The sequence below is a fragment of the Camelina sativa genome, chromosome 14 (assembly GCF_000633955.1).
Source record: "Camelina sativa cultivar DH55 chromosome 14, Cs, whole genome shotgun sequence".
Classification (NCBI taxonomy): Eukaryota; Viridiplantae; Streptophyta; class Magnoliopsida; order Brassicales; family Brassicaceae; genus Camelina; species Camelina sativa.
In genome coordinates this window covers 8593294-8613785 of record NC_025698.1, presented here as the reverse complement: position 1 = coordinate 8613785, position 20492 = coordinate 8593294, and the positions used below count along the sequence as shown (strand labels likewise).

General features: G+C 44.6%; 3 protein-coding genes, 1 long non-coding RNA gene and 2 pseudogenes across 4 annotated transcripts in view; 2 read left to right on the top strand and 4 right to left on the bottom strand.

Annotated features, from left to right (window-relative positions):
* LOC104743371 (cyclin-dependent kinase D-3-like) overlaps positions 1–2203 on the top strand; it is a 3221-nt gene extending 1018 nt beyond the window's left edge. The window contains exons 2-7 of the mRNA XM_010464464.2: positions 5–311; positions 400–508; positions 954–1079; positions 1227–1462; positions 1541–1798; positions 1904–2203. Of these exons, the coding sequence (XP_010462766.1) occupies positions 5–311; positions 400–508; positions 954–1079; positions 1227–1462; positions 1541–1798; positions 1904–1949 (1082 nt within the window). The 3' untranslated portion in view covers positions 1950–2203. The remainder of the gene's footprint in view (positions 1–4; positions 312–399; positions 509–953; positions 1080–1226; positions 1463–1540; positions 1799–1903) is intronic.
* On the bottom strand, positions 2249–4683 carry LOC104740495 (probable protein phosphatase 2C 8; the record flags this gene model as incomplete). The annotated part of the gene is made up of 10 exons (XM_010461111.2): positions 2249–2488; positions 2586–2633; positions 2730–2819; positions 3023–3106; positions 3192–3353; positions 3493–3545; positions 3644–3688; positions 3791–3827; positions 3948–4056; positions 4277–4683. Coding segments are annotated over 10 exons (1146 nt in total), but the record flags the coding sequence as incomplete, so codon positions are not given.
* On the bottom strand, positions 7635–8931 carry LOC104743370. The gene is made up of 3 exons (XM_010464463.1): positions 8292–8931; positions 7871–8166; positions 7635–7787 (listed from the first exon to the last, which is right to left on the bottom strand). Exons 1-3 carry the CDS (start codon positions 8929–8931, stop codon positions 7635–7637), a joined length of 1089 nt encoding a protein of 362 aa, XP_010462765.1.
* LOC104740494 lies at positions 13550–15181 on the bottom strand (annotated as a pseudogene).
* On the bottom strand, positions 16123–17636 carry LOC104740493 (annotated as a pseudogene).
* LOC104743369 lies at positions 18414–18871 on the top strand. Its single transcript, XR_002035150.1, has 3 exons — positions 18414–18531; positions 18670–18748; positions 18832–18871. It is a non-coding gene; the product is annotated as an uncharacterized LOC104743369 (long non-coding RNA).

The following is a 20492-nucleotide window of genomic DNA, read 5'->3' as shown; positions in this document are numbered from 1 at the left end:
TTTTTTTGGCAGACGGGACAAACTGTAGCAATAAAGAAGATAAGGCTAGGTAAACAAAGGGAAGGTGTCAATATTACAGCTCTCAGGGAAATCAAAATGCTCAAAGAGCTAAAGCATCCACATATAATTCTGCTGATTGATGCGTTTCCTCACAAGGAGAACTTGCATCTTGTTTTTGAGTTCATGGAGACTGACCTCGAAGCTGTCATCCGCGATTCGAACATATTCCTATCACCCGCCGACATCAAATCTTACCTCCTCATGACGTTTAAAGGACTTGCTTATTGCCACGATAAATGGGTTTTGCACAGGTACTTGCTTTTTTTATTAAAGACCTTGCTTTTTTGTTTCTGTAATGCTGCTTGGTTTGGTACTGATTTATGTGTCGCTTGAGTTCAGGGATATGAAGCCAAATAACTTGTTAATAGGAGTTGATGGACAGCTGAAGCTTGCAGATTTTGGGTTAGCACGTATATTTGGTAGTCCAAATCGTAAATTTACTCACCAGGTATTCTTTTTCCGTATTGCCATTTTATCTTTTGGTGTACTATAATCAAATTGAATGGTAACACTCACTCGTAGGATATTAATCATATATGAAATGATCAAGGTAGTTTTTACCTGTAGTTCCGTGGATCAATGAGAAAGATTGAAGTTTCTTGTTGTATACTAATCCCTGCAATGATGAATTTTGTTGATGCTTTCACTTGATTTATGCTATCATCTGTCGATAATACAAAATGTGACATGTATTAAACAGTCTCAACTCAAATTACATGGTGTAGCAGATCTCTGACCTTAGCTATTTCTACCATCTTGTTTCCCTTTGAACACCTAAGATTACTATAGAATTCGTGAGAGCTTTCTTTCCAGATTCGTGCAATGCACCTCATTTTCTGTTGTTTCTAGTTGTTTCAATATCTTCATATCTTGATTCATCTGATGATGCACAGGTGTTTGCTAGATGGTACAGAGCACCAGAACTTTTGTTTGGTGCAAAACAATATGGTGCTGCAGTTGATGTTTGGGCAGCTGGCTGCATATTCGCCGAACTTTTGCTACGCAGACCATTTCTTCAGGTTAATAATCTTACTCAACTAATCATGGCTAACAATAAAACGTAGTCCAATCATCATCTCTTTGGAATGTTATACTCTGAGACTACGCAATTACTTCTTTATCAATAATTTTTCGGTATGCTTACTTATTCAATTTCCTTTGTGCAGGGAAACAGTGATATCGATCAATTAAGCAAAATATTTGCTGCCTTTGGAACACCAAACGCAGATCAGTGGCCTGATGTCACAGACCTTCCAGATTATGTAGAGTATCAATTTGTCCCGGCACCGTCTCTACGTTCTTTATTCCCAGCAGTTAGTGATGATGCTCTCGACTTGTTGTCCAAAATGTTTACCTATGACCCAAAGGCTAGAATCTCCATTGAGCAGGCTCTAGAACACAGGTGCATAAAGTTCACTATCTATTTTTAGGCAAAGTAATATAGCCTTCTGCTCTAACATCTTTGCTTTCATTTTCTCAGGTACTTCACTTCTGCACCTGCTCCTACTGACCCGGCTAAGCTCCCGAAGCCAATTCACAAGCAGGATGGTATATCCTTTGACGGTAAACGTGAGGCCATTACAGTGTTATCACCACCACGTAAGTTTAGAAGAGTGATGCCTGAGCGTGGGAGGGTTGATAGTTTGAAGTCTCATGTTGACAAGGATCAACAAGCACCCATGTCATTAGATTTTACCATCCTTGTTGAGCGACCTCCAAACCGGCCAACTATCACCAGGTAAAAAATACACCGCCACTGTGTGTTCTAATGTCAGTTGTTATTACAGTGTCTCTAGATTGATTGTGTTTTGATGGCTTATTCTTCTCCTTGTTCATTTTGTAGTGCTGATAGAACCCATCTGAAGAGAAAACTCGATCTTGAATTCTAATAAGACTGTTGGTTTCGCACTCTTGCCTCGTTCTCCAATTTCATGTTCTGGTGAGACCACAACATTGTTAAGTTGTCAATTTACTGCTGCTTGTGTAAGCTGGCGATTTATACCTTTTCATTTTTTTAGCTTAATTACAAACCAGAGGGATCCTAAATTCACAATGATAATATTTTGTTGTCCAATAGGGTTTATTCATTGTAAACTGATCATCCTGTACTATGTCGTCTATGATTATAAAGCTTTCTTCTACTTTTGCTTCTGGGAATCTTTTGCACTACAAAGAGAACTCTGTTTGATTACCCCAAGAATTTTAATTGATCCATTGACAGCTCAACAAGAGTTAACCAACACAAAGCTTATAAATCTCATACAAGCCAGAAAAAACAGATGCCCCCCAGGCCACAGGTGCGCAAGCTCTTCTTTAGTCATCCACGATTGAAGACTATCACGATTGCTGTGCAATTGTCTTTGCAACGACGTTCTTTAACAGCTTCTTTTACCAGACGGCGACTTATCATGCTTACAGGCAAGCCCTCCTGCAAAATAATAGCTGTTAGCATCTAAGAAATCTCTCATTTAATTTCCCTTGCATTCTTTAAGACAAAGTGATTTGGCAACTGTAGGTATTTTTACCTTCAAAAGTTTCTGAACAAACCCAACAGCATCACTTGGTCCAAACACCTGAAAACGAATGTATTGTGTAGATTATATAAGCACCAAACTTTGAATATAAAAGACACATGCAATGTTCTTATAGATAACTGACGGAAAGCTTACCTCCCACAATCCATCGCAACCAAGAATCATGAAGTTTTCTCTTTCAGTTAATTCAAACGCATGAATGTCCGGAGTTGCAGTGACGCCAAACTGGATTTAGTAACTTGTGTTAGATACTAATATCTCATAAGATTTCAGGATGACTAACAAATTCAAGACAAAATTAATGTCTGGAGTTGCAATATGACACAGAGCAAGGTTCGAGAACATGTCGAAAGGATTTTGCACGCAAGAGCTAAAATGTCACAAGGATTATGGGCTCAAGATAAAGTAGGAAGCCATAGGATCATTACCTTCTTGAATTGACGATCACCAAAAGCCCTAGAAACCTCAAGACGCCCTTGTAACCGTCCATTTGAGCTTATAACACCACCTGACTGTGAAACCCAGACTAAGTTATTAACAGACCATAGTGTAAGCAAATTTACGGAGAAATCACTTTCTGGCTCATCAAAGACTAACCTTTTGAATGCGAGAACGCTCTTGTGGATATATCGCTTTGTGCTCTCTCGTCAAAACAATTGCTTTGAGTGGAATACATACTTCTGTATGACTCTCCGATTCGTTGGTAGTAGCGGATCGTGCCAAAACAGCTTTAGCATCACCAATATTGGCAATAAAAACCTAAAATGCATGACAGTGAATGGGTGTGAATACTGGAGAAAAGTTTAAGTAATTTTACCAACTCTATGATAAAACAGAGTCAACATATTCAATTCCTAACGTGGATGGACCGCATCACTGCCATCCCAACAGTCAATACCTTTTGATCAACTATCCAGACACATACTGCTGTGGCGCCATCTAGCCATCCACCTGAACCAAACAAAAAGTTCAGGGAGAACCAAAAGTTTGACACATAGGTGCAGAACATATAGCTGCGCGAAAACCTGTCACAAACATACAAAAATCACCTGAAACACTTTCTTGCAGGAGCAACTCATCGGTCTTCCGGAAACCTGATAGCAAAGTTGCTTTCACAGTTCAGAATCTGTGGATCTCAATAGCCAAAATGACACAACTAAAAAGCTTGAAAAAACTTATAAAGTGAACTCATATACCTTCAAGAATAGCCTTTTTAGCAACTTTGACATCCAGCTGAGGCAGCAATCCAACATTTTGACAGAAAAGAAAGTGAAGTGAGACCGAGTAACATCAAAAGAGTCTTGCTTTGTGATAAAAGACATTAATTAATAATCTGAACCAAGTTAAACAGACCAACTCACGTGGTAACCCAGCTGAAAGAACGTTAAGGTGAAGATGCTTCTTAGCAAACTCTGCTGCTAAACGACCTCCATGCCCATCATAAATGGCAAAATGTGCACACCTTCATAAGATGCAAATCATTACAGCAGAGTCTGTAGTTTTGTTTTGAAACGAAACCCACAAGTTCACAAAACAAGCGGAAACAAATGATTTATGCCAACCAAATCAAAGCCTTCAATCAACTTTGCAACACAATAAGACCAGGATCTTCCTAATTCCAAGTCCCACAGAGTGTCCTATTATTACACTAGATTCAACTGAAAGCTTGTTTTTTGGTTTACCTTAGTTTCCCTGGGATATCCAAAGAAGCGTCAGGCAAAACTACCCAAACATCTTCCATTGTATGTGTAGCTCCTTTGTCTTCAGCAACATCAGCTTCAACCATAAATTCATTCTTCTCTTCAGCTACACAGCTCGGGCTATCAGAAAGGGCGGCTACGGCTTCTCCTCCGCCGGAAATCTCCAGCTTCTCATCCGATGTATCACATTCGGTGTCCTCTGACTTCTTCTCCTTCTTCACCGGTGACATCAAATCCTCGCTGGAAAACGAATCAGCCGCGTGCTTGTGATTCGGGTTTTCCATTTTCTCAGTTTGTTTCCCGGCAATAATCTTGTCGCCGTCGCAAGGATTTGTGACACAATTAGCGCAACACCAATGTTGAAAGAATTTACAAGTTTCTGTATATTTTATTTTAACCCCACCATTTGAATTAAAATTTTGGAACCCATTTTTTGGTTACACTGCAGTGTGTTGGTGTTGGGTTTCGCTAGTTAGAGGCCCAATGGAAAAGTCCACTAAGAAGTAAACCTCAACCCAGCAAATGGGCCCGATATGGGCCTAGGAAGAAAGCTCCAGCTGAAGGGCGAAGTCAATCTGGAGATGAGGTCGGGAGGTCGAGGTCAAGATCGCGGGCGAGATTACAGGAGGAGATTCAGGAGGAGTCGGGTTCATGGTTGAGTTTAAATATTCAGCTTTTGTAAAGAAAAAGAGGGTAATTAAAAGGAGTACAAAAAAAGAATATCAATAAAAAAGTCCAGTTCGCTTGTTTTTCATTGTTCCTGTCGATTTGTACCGAAAGTCTGCCCAGATCTTATTCCTTAATCAAATCTTTCTAGTTGTTGTATCTGGTATTGTAACGCCCACGATCCTGAATAGGATCGTAGACCGTGGCTTGGTCCGGGAAGGTAGGGAGATCTCGGACAAGTCGGGGAAGAGCTACTCGATAGCTTGGACAGTGGGAAAAACAAGCCAAGTACGGGACAAAGATCGGTCAGCTCCGTACAGCTCTCGGCCAGCTGTGGACAGCTCTCGGCCAGCTGCGGATCGTTTCCGGCCAGCTACGGACAGCTCGGCCAGCTAGTGCCAGCTAGACCAGCTGCCAGGGAGCTCGACCCAGCTCGACCCAGCTCGACCAGTTGGACGATAGTGGACAGTACACTGGTCAGCTGGGAGCTCGGGACCGAAAGGGCACGGCCAAACGGCCATGGCCGAACGGGTATGGCCGAGCGTACATGAGCGAACATGAGCGAATGAACGGATTCGTCCGAAGGGTGTCTTTTGGGGCCAAAACCGCGGCGCAGGACCCTATATAAAGAGGGCGTTCCTTCTCATTTGGGACACACCAGCGGAAAACAGAAAAACACACCAAAAAAACTCGAGTGTACGAGTATAAGATCAGGAAGAGGGTTCCGAGAGATAGAGAGTTCGGCGAGTAAGGTTAACTGATCGGAGGTACGGTACAGTACCGACCTTATGGGCCCTAGGGAATGGGGTAGTTGCATCAAACATGAGCAAATGTAATGCTTCGGTTGGTCCGCTTGGTCGGAAGAAAGGGGGTGCAGCTCGGAAGTGGATCGGGAACCGCCAGGTTCACCGTGAAACGACCGAACTGATGCGCATGCTACTTCCCTACCGATCAGCGTACCATCCGGGGTGTCCGAGTATGGACGGATCGGGCGGAGAAAAGTAAACGCGGCTTGGCGGTTGGACAGGGATTTGTACAGACTCCCCAGTACACCGTCCGAACTGATGCGCGGGATAACTCTCTACCGGCCGACCTCTGTACTGGACGGTTATTAGTACTTAGCGTGCAGAGAATGGACGGGTGTACTTTGCGGCACGCACACCCCTCCATTCACCACAATGGTTCCATTGTTTGATGTTTGGAACTCAGTCTTATTATTCTCCGCCCAACCCTTAAGTTCCGTGTCTTTCTCCTGAGCCAAACGAATTCTACTAAGTAGGTCCGCTTGATCAGCTGCCCCTAAGCCCAATGGCTCCACTTCTCCCGACAATGCATTTAAATGCAAGGTCCCCAGCATATAAACCAATGCTTCCTGATTTTTCTCAGCTTCCACATCGAAGCGTCTCCTACTCAAAGCATCCGCAACTTGATTCGCCTTTCCCGGATGATAGGCAATATCTAAGTCGTAGTCCGCGACGAACTCCATCCACCGTCTTTGCCTTAGATTTAACTCCGGCTGGGTGAATATGTACTTAAGACTCTTGTGGTCGGTGAAGATTTGAACTTTGGCTCCATAGAGATATGAACGCCAAATCTTCAACGCGAACACCACCGCGGCCATCTCTAAGTCATGTGTTGGGTAATTTCCCTCGTGTTTACGCAATTGCCTTGAAGCATATGCGATTACAATACCCTTTTGCATCAGCACACAACCTAACCCGGTTATAGAGGCGTCAGTGTACACCACGTACGGCTCATCTGCATCCGGCAGTACCAGAACCGGAGCACTTGTGAGCATCGCCTTCAACTCCGAGAAACTTTTCTCGCATTCCTTCGTCCATAGGAACTTGGTATCTTTCCCCGTCAATCGCATCATAGGTTGAGACATACTCGCAAAGCCTTTGACGAATCTTCGGTAATATCCAGCCAACCCAAGAAAGCTCTTTATCTCGATGGCATTCTTCGGACGTGGCCAGTCCTTTATTGACCTGATCTTTTCCGGATCCATGGACACTCCTTGGTCCGAGACAATGTGTCCAAGGAACCCGTCACTCTTTTGCCAAAATGAGCATTTACTTAACTTCGCGAAAAGCTTTTGCTCCCTGAACCGCTCCAAGACTGCCCTTAAATGACTCTGATGAGTCTCCCAATCCTTCGAGTAGACAAGTATATCATCAATGAAGATGATTACAAACTCGTCTAAGAATTCTCGGAAGACACCATTCATCATCTTCATGAAGGCTGCGGGTGCATTGGTCAGTCCGAACGGCATGACCACAAACTCAAAGTGGCCGTACCTTGTCCGAAAAGCCGTTTTCCGAATGTCCGATGGTTCTATCGGAATTTGATGGTACCCCGAGGCCAAGTCTATCTTCGAGAACCACTTCGCACCTCGGAGATTATCCAACAGCTCATATATCCGGGGCAATGGGTACTTGTTTTTCACTGTCACCCTGTTCAACCCCCGGTAATCAATGCATAGCCTGAAGCTACCATCCTTTTTTTTTACAAACAAGACCGGTGCACCCCAAGGTGAACTGCTTGGTCTGATAAACCCTTTCTCCAACAATTCTCCCAATTGTTTCTTTAACTCCGCCATTTCTGCCGATGCCATCCGGTAAGGCGCTTTAGATATAGGGGTCGTCCCCGGTTCCAGATCGATGGTGAACGGATCTTACCTATCCGGCGGCACTCCCTGTACCGCTTCAAACACATCGGCAAATTCGTTGGCTACCGGAATCTCATCTAGTTCCGTATTTTCCCCAACTTCCTTGGTTGTGATTGTGGCTAAGTACGCCTCACAACCTTTCTCCAGCATCCTTTCCGCCTGGATTGCTTAGATGATCAAACTTCCCGAAGTTGATCTTATTCCCTGGAATCTCAATGTTCCTCCTTTCTTTTAAAATTTACCCTCCCTCGGTGACAGTCAATGTGAGCCTTGTTCTTTCCCAACCAGTCCATCCCCAAGATAACATCATGTTTCATGAGTGGAATAATGATCAGGTCAGTAGGCATATCCACACCATTGACAATGACCAAAATTCCTCGAACTGTACCGGACGGGTACATCGCCTGCCCGCCGGCCGCTCGGACCATACCATATCCGGTATTAGGTTCTTGCCTGAACCCACCCTTTCCTATCATTTCCGGGCTCACAAAACAATGTGTTGCCTCCGAGTCAAACAAGGTGTGCGTTTCCACACCACCTATACTTAAGGTCCTTACACATTCCTCTAGAATGCTAAGTACCCCTGCCCCCCCCCCCCCATTGACATGCACCATGATGCTATGTAATTCACGAAGTGAACTTAGAAAGGTTTTCGTTACATACCAGTAATCGCCCTGTAATTCCCAGCGGCAGTTTCCTCGGACAGCTCATACACGCGTGGTGCAACAGCCTGTCTCTTTGGTGGTGGCGGTAAGGATTCCTCGCCACGGTTTCCACGTTGGTGGGTCTGTCTTCCCTCATCAAGCTTCGGACATTCCCTCTTAAAATGTCCTTCCTTTCCGCACAAGTAGCAGGACCTTGGCCCATTGCCATTGTCCATCCTTGGACAGTTTCGGATCTCATGGTCCTTACTTCCACAACGTCCGCATGCACCAAAGGTCTTCCAGCAAGAACCACTGTGGTACTTTCCGCAAGTCTTGCACTCCCCATACTTGGGTTCAGACCTTGCGTTATCCACCTTGTTCCACTTCCTTTTTCGGTCGGTGGTTTTGGCTGGGTGGGTCGAACGAGAAGAAACTCTCTCACGTTTGAGCTGTTTCTCCTCCTCTATTCTAGCTTCAATCATGGCCGCCCTTTCCACCACTTCCACGACCGAGTTAAAGACACCGTTCACGCAATGGTTGCGGATGTCCACCCTTAGTCCGCGGATAAAGCGACGGACTTGTGCTTTCTCATCCTCAATTTCCTTTCCCACAAAGCGCCTAAGGCGACTGAACTCAGCGTCATACGCACGTACCGTCATATCCCCTTGTACCAGGTTCAGGTACTCACTTTCCAGTCGGTCCCAAGCTTCCGGGGGAAATAATTTCTTGTTGAATTCTATCTCAAAGTCCGCATAGGTTAGGACTTGACCACATGTACGTTTCTCAACTTATACCCACCAGTCATGGGCTTCCTCTTCCAGGAGATGGACAGCAATGTCCTTTTTATACTCCCCCGGGCAGCGAGTGGAGTTGAAGTTTCTTACAAGTCGACTCCTCCACTCGTCAGCCACGATCGGGTCCGTACTTCCCGAAAAATGTTTTGTCTTTAGTCTCGTTACATGCTCCAATGCATCCAGGTAGTCCTTTCTCTTTCTCGGAGAATCTCCAGGACTTACCCCGATGGTCCCCGCAACAATCTTGCTACGTACCGTTGGTACCACAGGATCCGGTACCATCGCCTTTGTGAGCACGTCCAGTTGTGCCATTATGGCCTTCATCGTTTCCCACTGTTCCTGGGACGATGGTACAGCATTTGGTTGCCCATTCACGTCTGTAGCTCCGCTACTCTCTGGTTTATCATTATCCGGTTGTTTCTCTCCAGCCTCAGGTCCGGCTGTAATCAGGGTGTTCGTGTTCCCTGCGTCCGCATCGACCATAGTCTCCGCGTCAATGGTCCCATCGGCCACCTCCTTGCCTTTCTTTTTCTTTTCCTTGCTGCTCTTACCCATCTGCGAAATTATGCATTAGTCACGGCCAACTTAAATAAACCGCAAACAGTAAGAACAACTACCGCGAGATCCCATAAAGCAGATGAGTGGTGATGCCCCAAACCCGCACTACCGGTCCTAGAACCAAGTATGCTCTGATACCAACTTGAAAGACCCCATCCCCGGCCATCCATGGCCGGAGAGGTTCTCCCGTCCCATTACACTACTTAGTCATATTTTAGGGTCCATTCCTTAAACAATGTTCATTCGCACATTCTGTGATTCATATATAGAGTCTATATAATTTAATACTTAGATTAAGCAAACATTCGATATTTCATTAAGTAATCAAAGGATTCGATACAACTTATGAGTTTACATAATAAGCTAGTACAAGTTGTATAATCGATCCTAGCTACCATTAACACCACCACTCATCTTCCCGGCCATGAGTCCCGCGCCTAAGCACTTCCTTTCCTGCGATCACCCTCCTTTCCTGAAATCCACGCAATGCACGCTAAGTACTAATAACCATCCAGTACAGAGGTCGGCCGGTAGAGAGTTATCCCGCGCATCAGTTCGGACGGTATACTGGGGAGTCTGTACAGATCCCTGTCCAACCACCGAGCCGCGTTTACTTTCCTCCGCCCGATCCGTCCATACTCGGACACCCCGGATGGTACGCTGATTGGTAGGGAGGTAGCATGCGCATCAGTTCGGTCGTTTCATGGCAAACCTGGCGGTTCCCGATCCACTTCCGAGCCGCACCCCCTTTCCTCCAACCAACCGGACCAACCAAAGCGTTACGTTTGCTCATGTTTGATGCAACTACCCCATTCCCTAGAGCCCATAAGGTCGGTATTGTACCGTACCTCCGAACCGTTAACCTTACTCGCCGAACTCTCTATCTCTGGGAACCTTCTTCCTGATCTTATACTCGAACACTTGAGTATTTTTGTGTATTTTTTCTGTTTCCGATGGTGTGTCCCAAATGAGAAGGAACGCCCTCTTTATATAGGGTCCTGGGCCGCGGTTTTGGCCCCAAAAGGCACCCTTCGGACGAATCCGTTCATTCGCTCATGTTCGCTCATGTACGCTCGGCCATACCCGTTCGGCCATGGCCGTTTGGCCGTGCCCTTTCGGTCCCGAGCTCCCAGCTGACCAGTGTACTGTCCACTATCGTCCAACTGGTCGAGCTGGGTCGAGCTGGGTCGAGCTCCCTGGCAGCTGGTCTAGCTGGCACTAGCTGGCCGAGCTGTCCGTAGCTGGCCGGAAACGATCCGCAGCTGGCAGAGAGCTGTCCACAGCTGGCCGAGAGCTGTACGGAGCTGACCGATCTTTGTCCCGTACTTGGCTTGTTTTTCCCACTGTCTAAGCTATCGAGTAGCTCTTCCCCGACTTGTCCGAGATCTCCCTACCTTCGCGGACCAAGCCACGGCCTACGATCCTATTCAGGATCGCGGGCGTTACAGGTGTCCTTCAGCCTCCGCTCATAGAGTGTCACCAGCTTGTTGTCAGCGGCCACGGACTGCAAGCAAACCAAAAGATAACAAAAAAAAATGAACATGGTACTTGTGTCAAAAAGAAAGACGGATAAAAGAAAGTAGAACTAGGTCTGAACAGCGGTTCCTCAATTCAGCTTACCTTTGCGTGAGCCGCCATCGCTTTGATGTAAGCCTCCCTCTCGGCGAGGTCCTTCACCAGCGGGACTTGACAGTTGGCGGTCTTCAAGTGCCGGAAGAGGGTGGCCATACCAAGATGGTCTTCCACCGCGGAGGAATCTCGAGAGTGGGCAAACCTCCAATGGAACGGGCGGCTCGATGATAAGCCATTCCCGGAGGCAACCGGATCTCCAGCGGGGGCTTTGGGGTTACCTCCCGTGGGGTGACTTCCTCGGCTTTCACGGCTCCTCGCCTCAGGGACCCGGGGATTGTCTGTGCGATCCCTTTTCGGCAGCGGGGACGGCTCACCATGAGTTGACTGCGAGCTGACAAGCATTATCTCCTTGGTCGGACCAGAAGGACCAGCCAGGGTCGCGGGGGTTAGGTTGACCTCCTCACTGCCTACCCGAGATGGGGTAGGCTGAACGGCGTGAAGGGCGGAGGCCAACGCTGCATCGACATCACCGACGCGGACCCTCCGAGATGGCTGCGACTGCTCTCTGAGCTCGCAAAGTGACGGCTTCCTGACCATGGCGCGTAAGGGGGTGGAAGTTGAAGACGAACTCAAAATATCTGATCACATAAAAAAACAAGGGGGGGGGGCGGTTTAAGCTATTCTCTTCTTTTGGAATCTTATGGCTATGGGGAATCGTAACTAGTAAAGGAGGGATCGTTACCTCTACGAACGGGAGAATTATCCGCACCTTCACTCCTAGCTTGTTCAGCAAGGGGCGGCGGATTCGGATGTACAACGGGAACAGTTGGGACCGGAGCAAGAACAGCTCAAACTAGCGGGGCGTTGATAGCTGCTATGATGCGGGCTCGCGTAAACGAACTCCACCTAAGTTCTCCTCCTTGCAACCTCTCTGTTAGTGCTCGGGTCGCCGAAGTGTTCGGGGGCTCTCCGGAATCTGTCATGCGGAAAATAGAAGAAATATTAGTACGATAGCATGAATATTACAGTCACAACAACGACGAAGGAGTACAAGTGGGCAGGAGGTCATTCTGACCAACGCAAACGGCCCATTAGGTCGGAAGACGAGCAAAATTGAAGTCTCCCACTGACGCCGGAGTGACGCGGAAGTAGAAATACTTCTCTCTCCATCGCTCGTCTTTTCCGGGAAGCGCCTGGATTATCTCTAGGCCACGGCGGCGACATGTATAGAACATCCCGGGAAAGCCAGAATTGTGCTTGATCTGGTATAACCGGAGGACGTCGTCCACCCCGAGCTCGAGTCCAATTTCACGGCCTCTAACATATATTCCTATGACGTGTCACACAAAGTTTGGACACATATGGGGAAACGCCATCCGAAGGCGTTGAAGGATCTGTAAAATGATCTTCGGGATGGGGAACACGAGCCCGCATCGTTTGAAGTATGTGGTGTATACGCAGCAATAGTCCGAGCTGCCTTGTGTTTAACCTTTGCCTTATGTGTTTGAGGCTACCTTGTCAACGTAGGGTTTTAGTGTATTTTCATTCTCCATACTCCTCGNGAGGACGTCGTCCACCCCGAGCTCGAGTCCAATTTCACGGCCTCTAACATATATTCCTATGACGTGTCACACAAAGTTTGGACACATATGGGGAAACGCCATCCGAAGGCGTTGAAGGATCTGTAAAATGATCTTCGGGATGGGGAACACGAGCCCGCATCGTTTGAAGTATGTGGTGTATACGCAGCAATAGTCCGAGCTGCCTTGTGTTTAACCTTTGCCTTATGTGTTTGAGGCTACCTTGTCAACGTAGGGTTTTAATGTATTTTCATTCTCCATACTCCTCGATTACCTGAGATTTCTTGCAAGACTTGATATCTTCTAAAGTGTTCGTTTTTGGATGATTCATGTTGTTAAGAATTCTCATTCCTGAAGAATTTCAAACATAGCCAATTGTTTTCAGTGTATAACAATGGAAACTGAATTCGATATGTTTGTTGATTGGGTCAGGTTATTTACTGCACAAGCCTGAACTGGAGCGCTGATGGAAGCACCTTGTTCAGTGGTTATACCGATGGAGTTATTAGAGTTTGGGGTATTGGTCGTTACTAGTAATCCCATCACTAGTGCACTTGGTTGCTCTATCTGCTATCTCGTTGTTGGTTTTCTTTTATCACTTCATGTTTTTGTCAACAACTCATAAAGTACCCTGAGGTTTTCAGAAGGATGTTTGGTTTCATGTCAATCTAGGTTTGCTTCTTTATCCTATCACGTAAGAATCTTGCGGTTTTGAGTTACTCTTATTTTGTGTCAAATGAATCCATCAGTAATATATACCAAAAATAGCGGAATACTCTTGAATCTGTAAATTTGTATATAATCACTTGAAACTAACGAGAAACCAAAGGAGCAAACGAGTAAACAAACGAGTCATCATTTTTCTAACCCATTCACATGTTTTTTAAAAGCCGACTCAACAATGTGTTTTTTCACATTCACCCACTTGGTTTCTTTTGCAAGACTAGAAATCTCTCAAAATGTAGACTTGTCAAGGCTGTGAAAATATGGGTGATCAAGTGCTGCTTTTGCTGAAATTCTTTCGGCTGGATTCAACTTGAGCAGTTTCTGCATTAAGAGTTACAAAATTAGGAAAAAAGAGGAAGCAGAAGCAAGAGAATCTATCTTTTCTTTGGAGATGTTTTGCAAAATATTCAAGAGAATCAGGCGGGTTACTTACCGTGAGAAGATCAACTCCTTGAGGCGAAAGAGATGGAAAAGCACTTGCTAGGTCTTTGGGATGCCAATTTGGAAAGGAACTCCAGTGAATCAGAGAGGTAACACCCAGCCACTGCTGCTCGGTTGGTGTTCCTAGCAGACTCCATGAACCAAAACAAAAAAACAAAAACCATTACTAGTGTCTCTACACAAAGGCTGGTTCGGATAATCGCATGAATTCAGCAAATACAAAGGAGAGTTCAAAACAATGTTGTGTCAATAAATGATCCAATGTAGGTAGAGCATAGCAAGTGATCGAGGAAATTAAGCAGTGGAAAGGTAAGATACCTGAAGATTTTATGCAACTGAGAAATCTCGCTGTCGCCACAGAAAAGAACATCCCCGGTGACAATCTCAGCTGTGCAAGGTTTAAAGATTGACACCAACAAGAGATAAATAAAGACAGTGCAGAGACGGACGAATTGAAAAGGAAACAAAAACATCACTGAGACTAACCGAAGATGCAGCCAACAGCCCAGATGTCAACAGCAGTAGTATACTGGGTGGTGCCAAGAAGAATTTCAGGAGCTCTATACCAGAGCGTAACGACCTCGTGCGTGTATGTCTTGACAGGGAAAGTGAAAGCGCGTCCAATACCTAGATCGGCGATTTTAAGAAGTTGCTTATCTACCACCAGAAGAAGATTCTCTGGTTTCAGATCACGGTGAAGCACACCGTTGCTGTGACAGTGTGCGACTCCCTTAAAGATCTGAAACAGTAGCTTCTGGATCAGACAAGGATCAAGGGGCTTAGGGCTTTGCGATTTGATGAATTTCTAAGATCAGTATCAAGGTACTCGAAAACGAGATAGAGATGGGATGATTTGGGGGATCCCAATTCGGCTGGAGATGGAACAACGGGCTCGACGCCTAGTAAGCGAACCACATACTCCGACTTCGACAACATCTTCAGAAGCGAAATCTCACGAAGTGTATTAGATGGAATACCTTTATCGACCATGTCGAGCTTCGTTTTCTTAAGAGCCACAAGCTTCCCAGTCATCTTCTCCCTTGCTTTGTACACTTTCCCGTACGATCCTTCCCCAATCATCTCGAGCTTCTCGTACTTCTCCATCACCGCTTCCTCTGAGATCTTCCAATCGAACTATCAAGGATTCAAGGTTGTTGATTATGATGACTGATGAGATCGCTCCTTTCGTCCCCCTCTCTCTCTGTAATCGTACGTACGGAACGAAATGACCTAATTAAAAAAAAAATCAAAACCAATCAATTTCTTTTAAAATCCGGATCAATTTGAATTGGTTTACTTGGTTTAAACAATTAACCGGTCAGTACTGAATAAAAAAGGAGGGAAAAACCGTGGAGGAAACGACAAAATTTCTTGTTATCAATTGCCAAAACTCCCAAACGAACATTTTTAGTTTCTCCAGCTCCAATTCTCTCTCTCTCTCTCTCTCTGTCCTCTCTGCGATTTGTTTCTCCTCTCTGAATCGTACTCTCGACGGAAGAAGCCATGGCCGACGCAACGGAGAAGCTCCAAAAGCTCGAATCAGCCGTCGATAAGCTTTGGGAGATGAGGTTTGCGACGCTGTTACGCTCTCGTTTCTTCATACTCAGTGATCCTTTTCTCCATCGTTTATACTGATCTGTTTCCCTTGTTTCAGTGAACAAGAGAAGTACCTATTCATCAGCCTCGTTACACGCTACTTGAGGTTTGTCTTCTCGTCACCTGCTTCCGCTTCCGATTGTTGAATCCGCGAATCTGTATTTCGTGCTTTGATCGTAATTTTGTTGAAATTAACTTTGAATCGGTGAAGATCTAAGAGCTTCTAGCCTTCGAAAATACTCGTCGTGTATGTCAGAGATTTTTCTGAGATGATCCAGTTAACGTTTGAGAGATTTCTCTGTTCTTAGACGTAGCTCTGTTTTTTTTTTGGAAACGATCGAGTTTTGGTTGAAAATTGTATCGGATTTGTGGTCAGATCTAGAAAATTAGCTTCGTATTACATCTAGAAGACACAATTAGTTTCTAAGAAATTCTCTGATTCTCATATGAAATTGAGCGGCGAGGCCCAGCACGGTGAAGGGAGTAAGATCCAGATACCTAAAACAGTTCCTCTCAGTGAATTACCTATCGTCGTCGGAGGTATATGTTCATCTTGTTTACAAGTTTGAATTTTNTTAAAAGCCGACTCAACAATGTGTTTTTTCACATTCACCCACTTGGTTTCTTTTGCAAGACTAGAAATCTCTCAAAATGTAGACTTGTCAAGGCTGTGAAAATATGGGTGATCAAGTGCTGCTTTTGCTGAAATTCTTTCGGCTGGATTCAACTTGAGCAGTTTCTGCATTAAGAGTTACAAAATTAGGAAAAAAGAGGAAGCAGAAGCAAGAGAATCTATCTTTTCTTTGGAGATGTTTTGCAAAATATTCAAGAGAATCAGGCGGGTTACTTACCGTGAGAAGATCAACTCCTTGAGGCGAAAGAGATGGAAAAGCACTTGCTAGGTCTTTGGGATGCCAATTTGGAAAGGAACTCCAGTGAATCAGAGAGGTAACACCCAGCCACTGCTGCTCGGTTGGTGTTCCTAGCAGACTCCATGAACCAAAACAAAAAAACAAAAACCATTACTAGTGTCTCTACACAAAGGCTGGTTCGGATAATCGCATGAATTCAGCAAATACAAAGGAGAGTTCAAAACAATGTTGTGTCAATAAATGATCCAATGTAGGTAGAGCATAGCAAGTGATCGAGGAAATTAAGCAGTGGAAAGGTAAGATACCTGAAGATTTTATGCAACTGAGAAATCTCGCTGTCGCCACAGAAAAGAACATCCCCGGTGACAATCTCAGCTGTGCAAGGTTTAAAGATTGACACCAACAAGAGATAAATAAAGACAGTGCAGAGACGGACGAATTGAAAAGGAAACAAAAACATCACTGAGACTAACCGAAGATGCAGCCAACAGCCCAGATGTCAACAGCAGTAGTATACTGGGTGGTGCCAAGAAGAATTTCAGGAGCTCTATACCAGAGCGTAACGACCTCGTGCGTGTATGTCTTGACAGGGAAAGTGAAAGCGCGTCCAATACCTAGATCGGCGATTTTAAGAAGTTGCTTATCTACCACCAGAAGAAGATTCTCTGGTTTCAGATCACGGTGAAGCACACCGTTGCTGTGACAGTGTGCGACTCCCTTAAAGATCTGAAACAGTAGCTTCTGGATCAGACAAGGATCAAGGGGCTTAGGGCTTTGCGATTTGATGAATTTCTAAGATCAGTATCAAGGTACTCGAAAACGAGATAGAGATGGGATGATTTGGGGGATCCCAATTCGGCTGGAGATGGAACAACGGGCTCGACGCCTAGTAAGCGAACCACATACTCCGACTTCGACAACATCTTCAGAAGCGAAATCTCACGAAGTGTATTAGATGGAATACCTTTATCGACCATGTCGAGCTTCGTTTTCTTAAGAGCCACAAGCTTCCCAGTCATCTTCTCCCTTGCTTTGTACACTTTCCCGTACGATCCTTCCCCAATCATCTCGAGCTTCTCGTACTTCTCCATCACCGCTTCCTCTGAGATCTTCCAATCGAACTATCAAGGATTCAAGGTTGTTGATTATGATGACTGATGAGATCGCTCCTTTCGTCCCCCTCTCTCTCTGTAATCGTACGTACGGAACGAAATGACCTAATTAAAAAAAAAATCAAAACCAATCAATTTCTTTTAAAATCCGGATCAATTTGAATTGGTTTACTTGGTTTAAACAATTAACCGGTCAGTACTGAATAAAAAAGGAGGGAAAAACCGTGGAGGAAACGACAAAATTTCTTGTTATCAATTGCCAAAACTCCCAAACGAACATTTTTAGTTTCTCCAGCTCCAATTCTCTCTCTCTCTCTCTCTCTGTCCTCTCTGCGATTTGTTTCTCCTCTCTGAATCGTACTCTCGACGGAAGAAGCCATGGCCGACGCAACGGAGAAGCTCCAAAAGCTCGAATCAGCCGTCGATAAGCTTTGGGAGATGAGGTTTGCGACGCTGTTACGCTCTCGTTTCTTCATACTCAGTGATCCTTTTCTCCATCGTTTATACTGATCTGTTTCCCTTGTTTCAGTGAACAAGAGAAGTACCTATTCATCAGCCTCGTTACACGCTACTTGAGGTTTGTCTTCTCGTCACCTGCTTCCGCTTCCGATTGTTGAATCCGCGAATCTGTATTTCGTGCTTTGATCGTAATTTTGTTGAAATTAACTTTGAATCGGTGAAGATCTAAGAGCTTCTAGCCTTCGAAAATACTCGTCGTGTATGTCAGAGATTTTTCTGAGATGATCCAGTTAACGTTTGAGAGATTTCTCTGTTCTTAGACGTAGCTCTGTTTTTTTTTTGGAAACGATCGAGTTTTGGTTGAAAATTGTATCGGATTTGTGGTCAGATCTAGAAAATTAGCTTCGTATTACATCTAGAAGACACAATTAGTTTCTAAATTCTCTGATTCTCATATGAAATTGAGCGGCGAGGCCCAGCACGGTGAAGGGAGTAAGATCCAGATACCTAAAACAGTTCCTCTCAGTGAATTACCTATCGTCGTCGGAGGTATATGTTCATCTTGTTTACAAGTTTGAATTTTATTTAGCTTTCTTTATGCTGGATAGATGCTATGTGTGCTGGTATATCATTGGATCTCTTCTCCATACCATTTCAAGAGTATTTGGTTCTTTGCTGTGTGTTTAGATTCCCAGATCAAGCATCTCTTGGAACAGTTCTCGATGATAAAGATGAATGAATCCTGGGGAACAACAGGATGCGCTACGTAAGCTCTCAAACAACTCACTTTCAGGATATGTGAGTGTCATTTTCAAGCAATAGGTTTGATGTTTCTTGTTTCCATTGCAGTGTGTTTGTGGAAGTCGAAGAAGGAGTCACTGTTCTTCACAAGATTACTAACGAGATTGATGTTCGTCAGTTTTTCGTTTTTTTTTTTGTTTTTTTTATTTCTAAACCTTGATGCCTTTGCATAACTCACATAGTGCTTTCCGGCAGAACCTTAATACCGACTATGACTCCAATATTCCGGTGATTTTCATGAGCTCATTGACTGCAGATCCTCACACGAAAAAGGTACTTATATGTTTCACCTCTCTAATTCTATATTTGCTTGTACTTGTTCCTGACATTTTTTCCCTTGTTCAGATTTTGGAGGATGACAGCTCAAATGTTGACTTTCACTCTGTCTGTCAGGTACTTCATGTCAATCCAATTACAATAAGAAGAAGAGACTTCATTTATATAAACGATTCATTTCTATGTTTGCTATAGATCAAGTATCCCTCTATTCTTGCGGATGACTTTGTGCCATGTCATAGCAAGGATGGTTGGTATTCTCCTGGCGATGCGTTCACATCCATGTGGACCTCTGCCACGATTGAATTTTTATTAACACGGGTACTCTATTGGTCAGAACATATCCTTGATGATTGTGTTGCGGTTCCCATTTTAAGTCCGGGTTTCTCGCTATTCAGGCCAGGAAATATGCTTTCATCTCCAACGCAGACAACTTGGGTGCCGTTGTCGACTTGAGTAAGTTTGCTCTTTTCTTGCTTTGCTTTAGTTGCAGTTGGGGGATAGTAACAAATTTCGGGTGTCTTCAGGAATCCTGAACCACGTAATCCAGAATAAAATTGACTATTGTATGGAGGTCGCTGATGATGCCTTGGATCCTGCTCTCAACTCTTCAAACCTATGGGTTAACGTGAAAGCCCTCAAAAAGCTTCTGGAAGCTGAAGCTCTTAAGCTAGAAATCATCCCAAAACTGAAGGTATATTATGTTTACGATCATACACTTAACGCGCTGCATAATTTAATTTAACTCTGCTCTTCTCTCCTCAGAGAGTTGATGGGGACACAATTCCCCAACTGCAAACTGAAGTTGGCTCTGCAATAAAGTTTTTCAGTAACACAATTATTCTGAAAGTACCTCGGTCACGGTTTCAGAAGTTAACTCTTCTTGATCAGGTACACTCAAACCTATTCTAAGAAGCAACATAACTCGGTTTCTGATGGTTCTTTTAACTTTCTGTTAGGATAATACACTCCCACCAGATTTAGCCACTTTATCCGGCGATATTGTTGAACAGCTCGAGGTTAAGGAGAAAGATTTTGTGAATATTTTGGCTTCCGACATATTCACCTCAAAGAAGGAGATGGAGGTGAGGTTTTCTGTACCGTGGGCTTATATGAAGGAGCAGAGTTATATGAAGGAGATGACATATTCACCTCTCGTTTTGTGAGCTTATATGTGTGTGCATCTCCTTTATATGAAGGAGATGACAAATTCTGAGATCGGGGTTTGCATCTCCTTTAAGCCTGAAAGCTTTCTTCTGTATGGAAACCAGCTAATGAATTGCAATTTTCTTGTTTCAGATTGAGCCGTTATCTCTCTTCTTCATTGAGCTTTGCTTTTCTGAGTTCGAGATGGTGGAGTGTCGTCCATCTATGCTAGCAGCGTCAGCAATGTACACTGCTCAGTGTACAATGAATCAATCTAAAGATGCTAT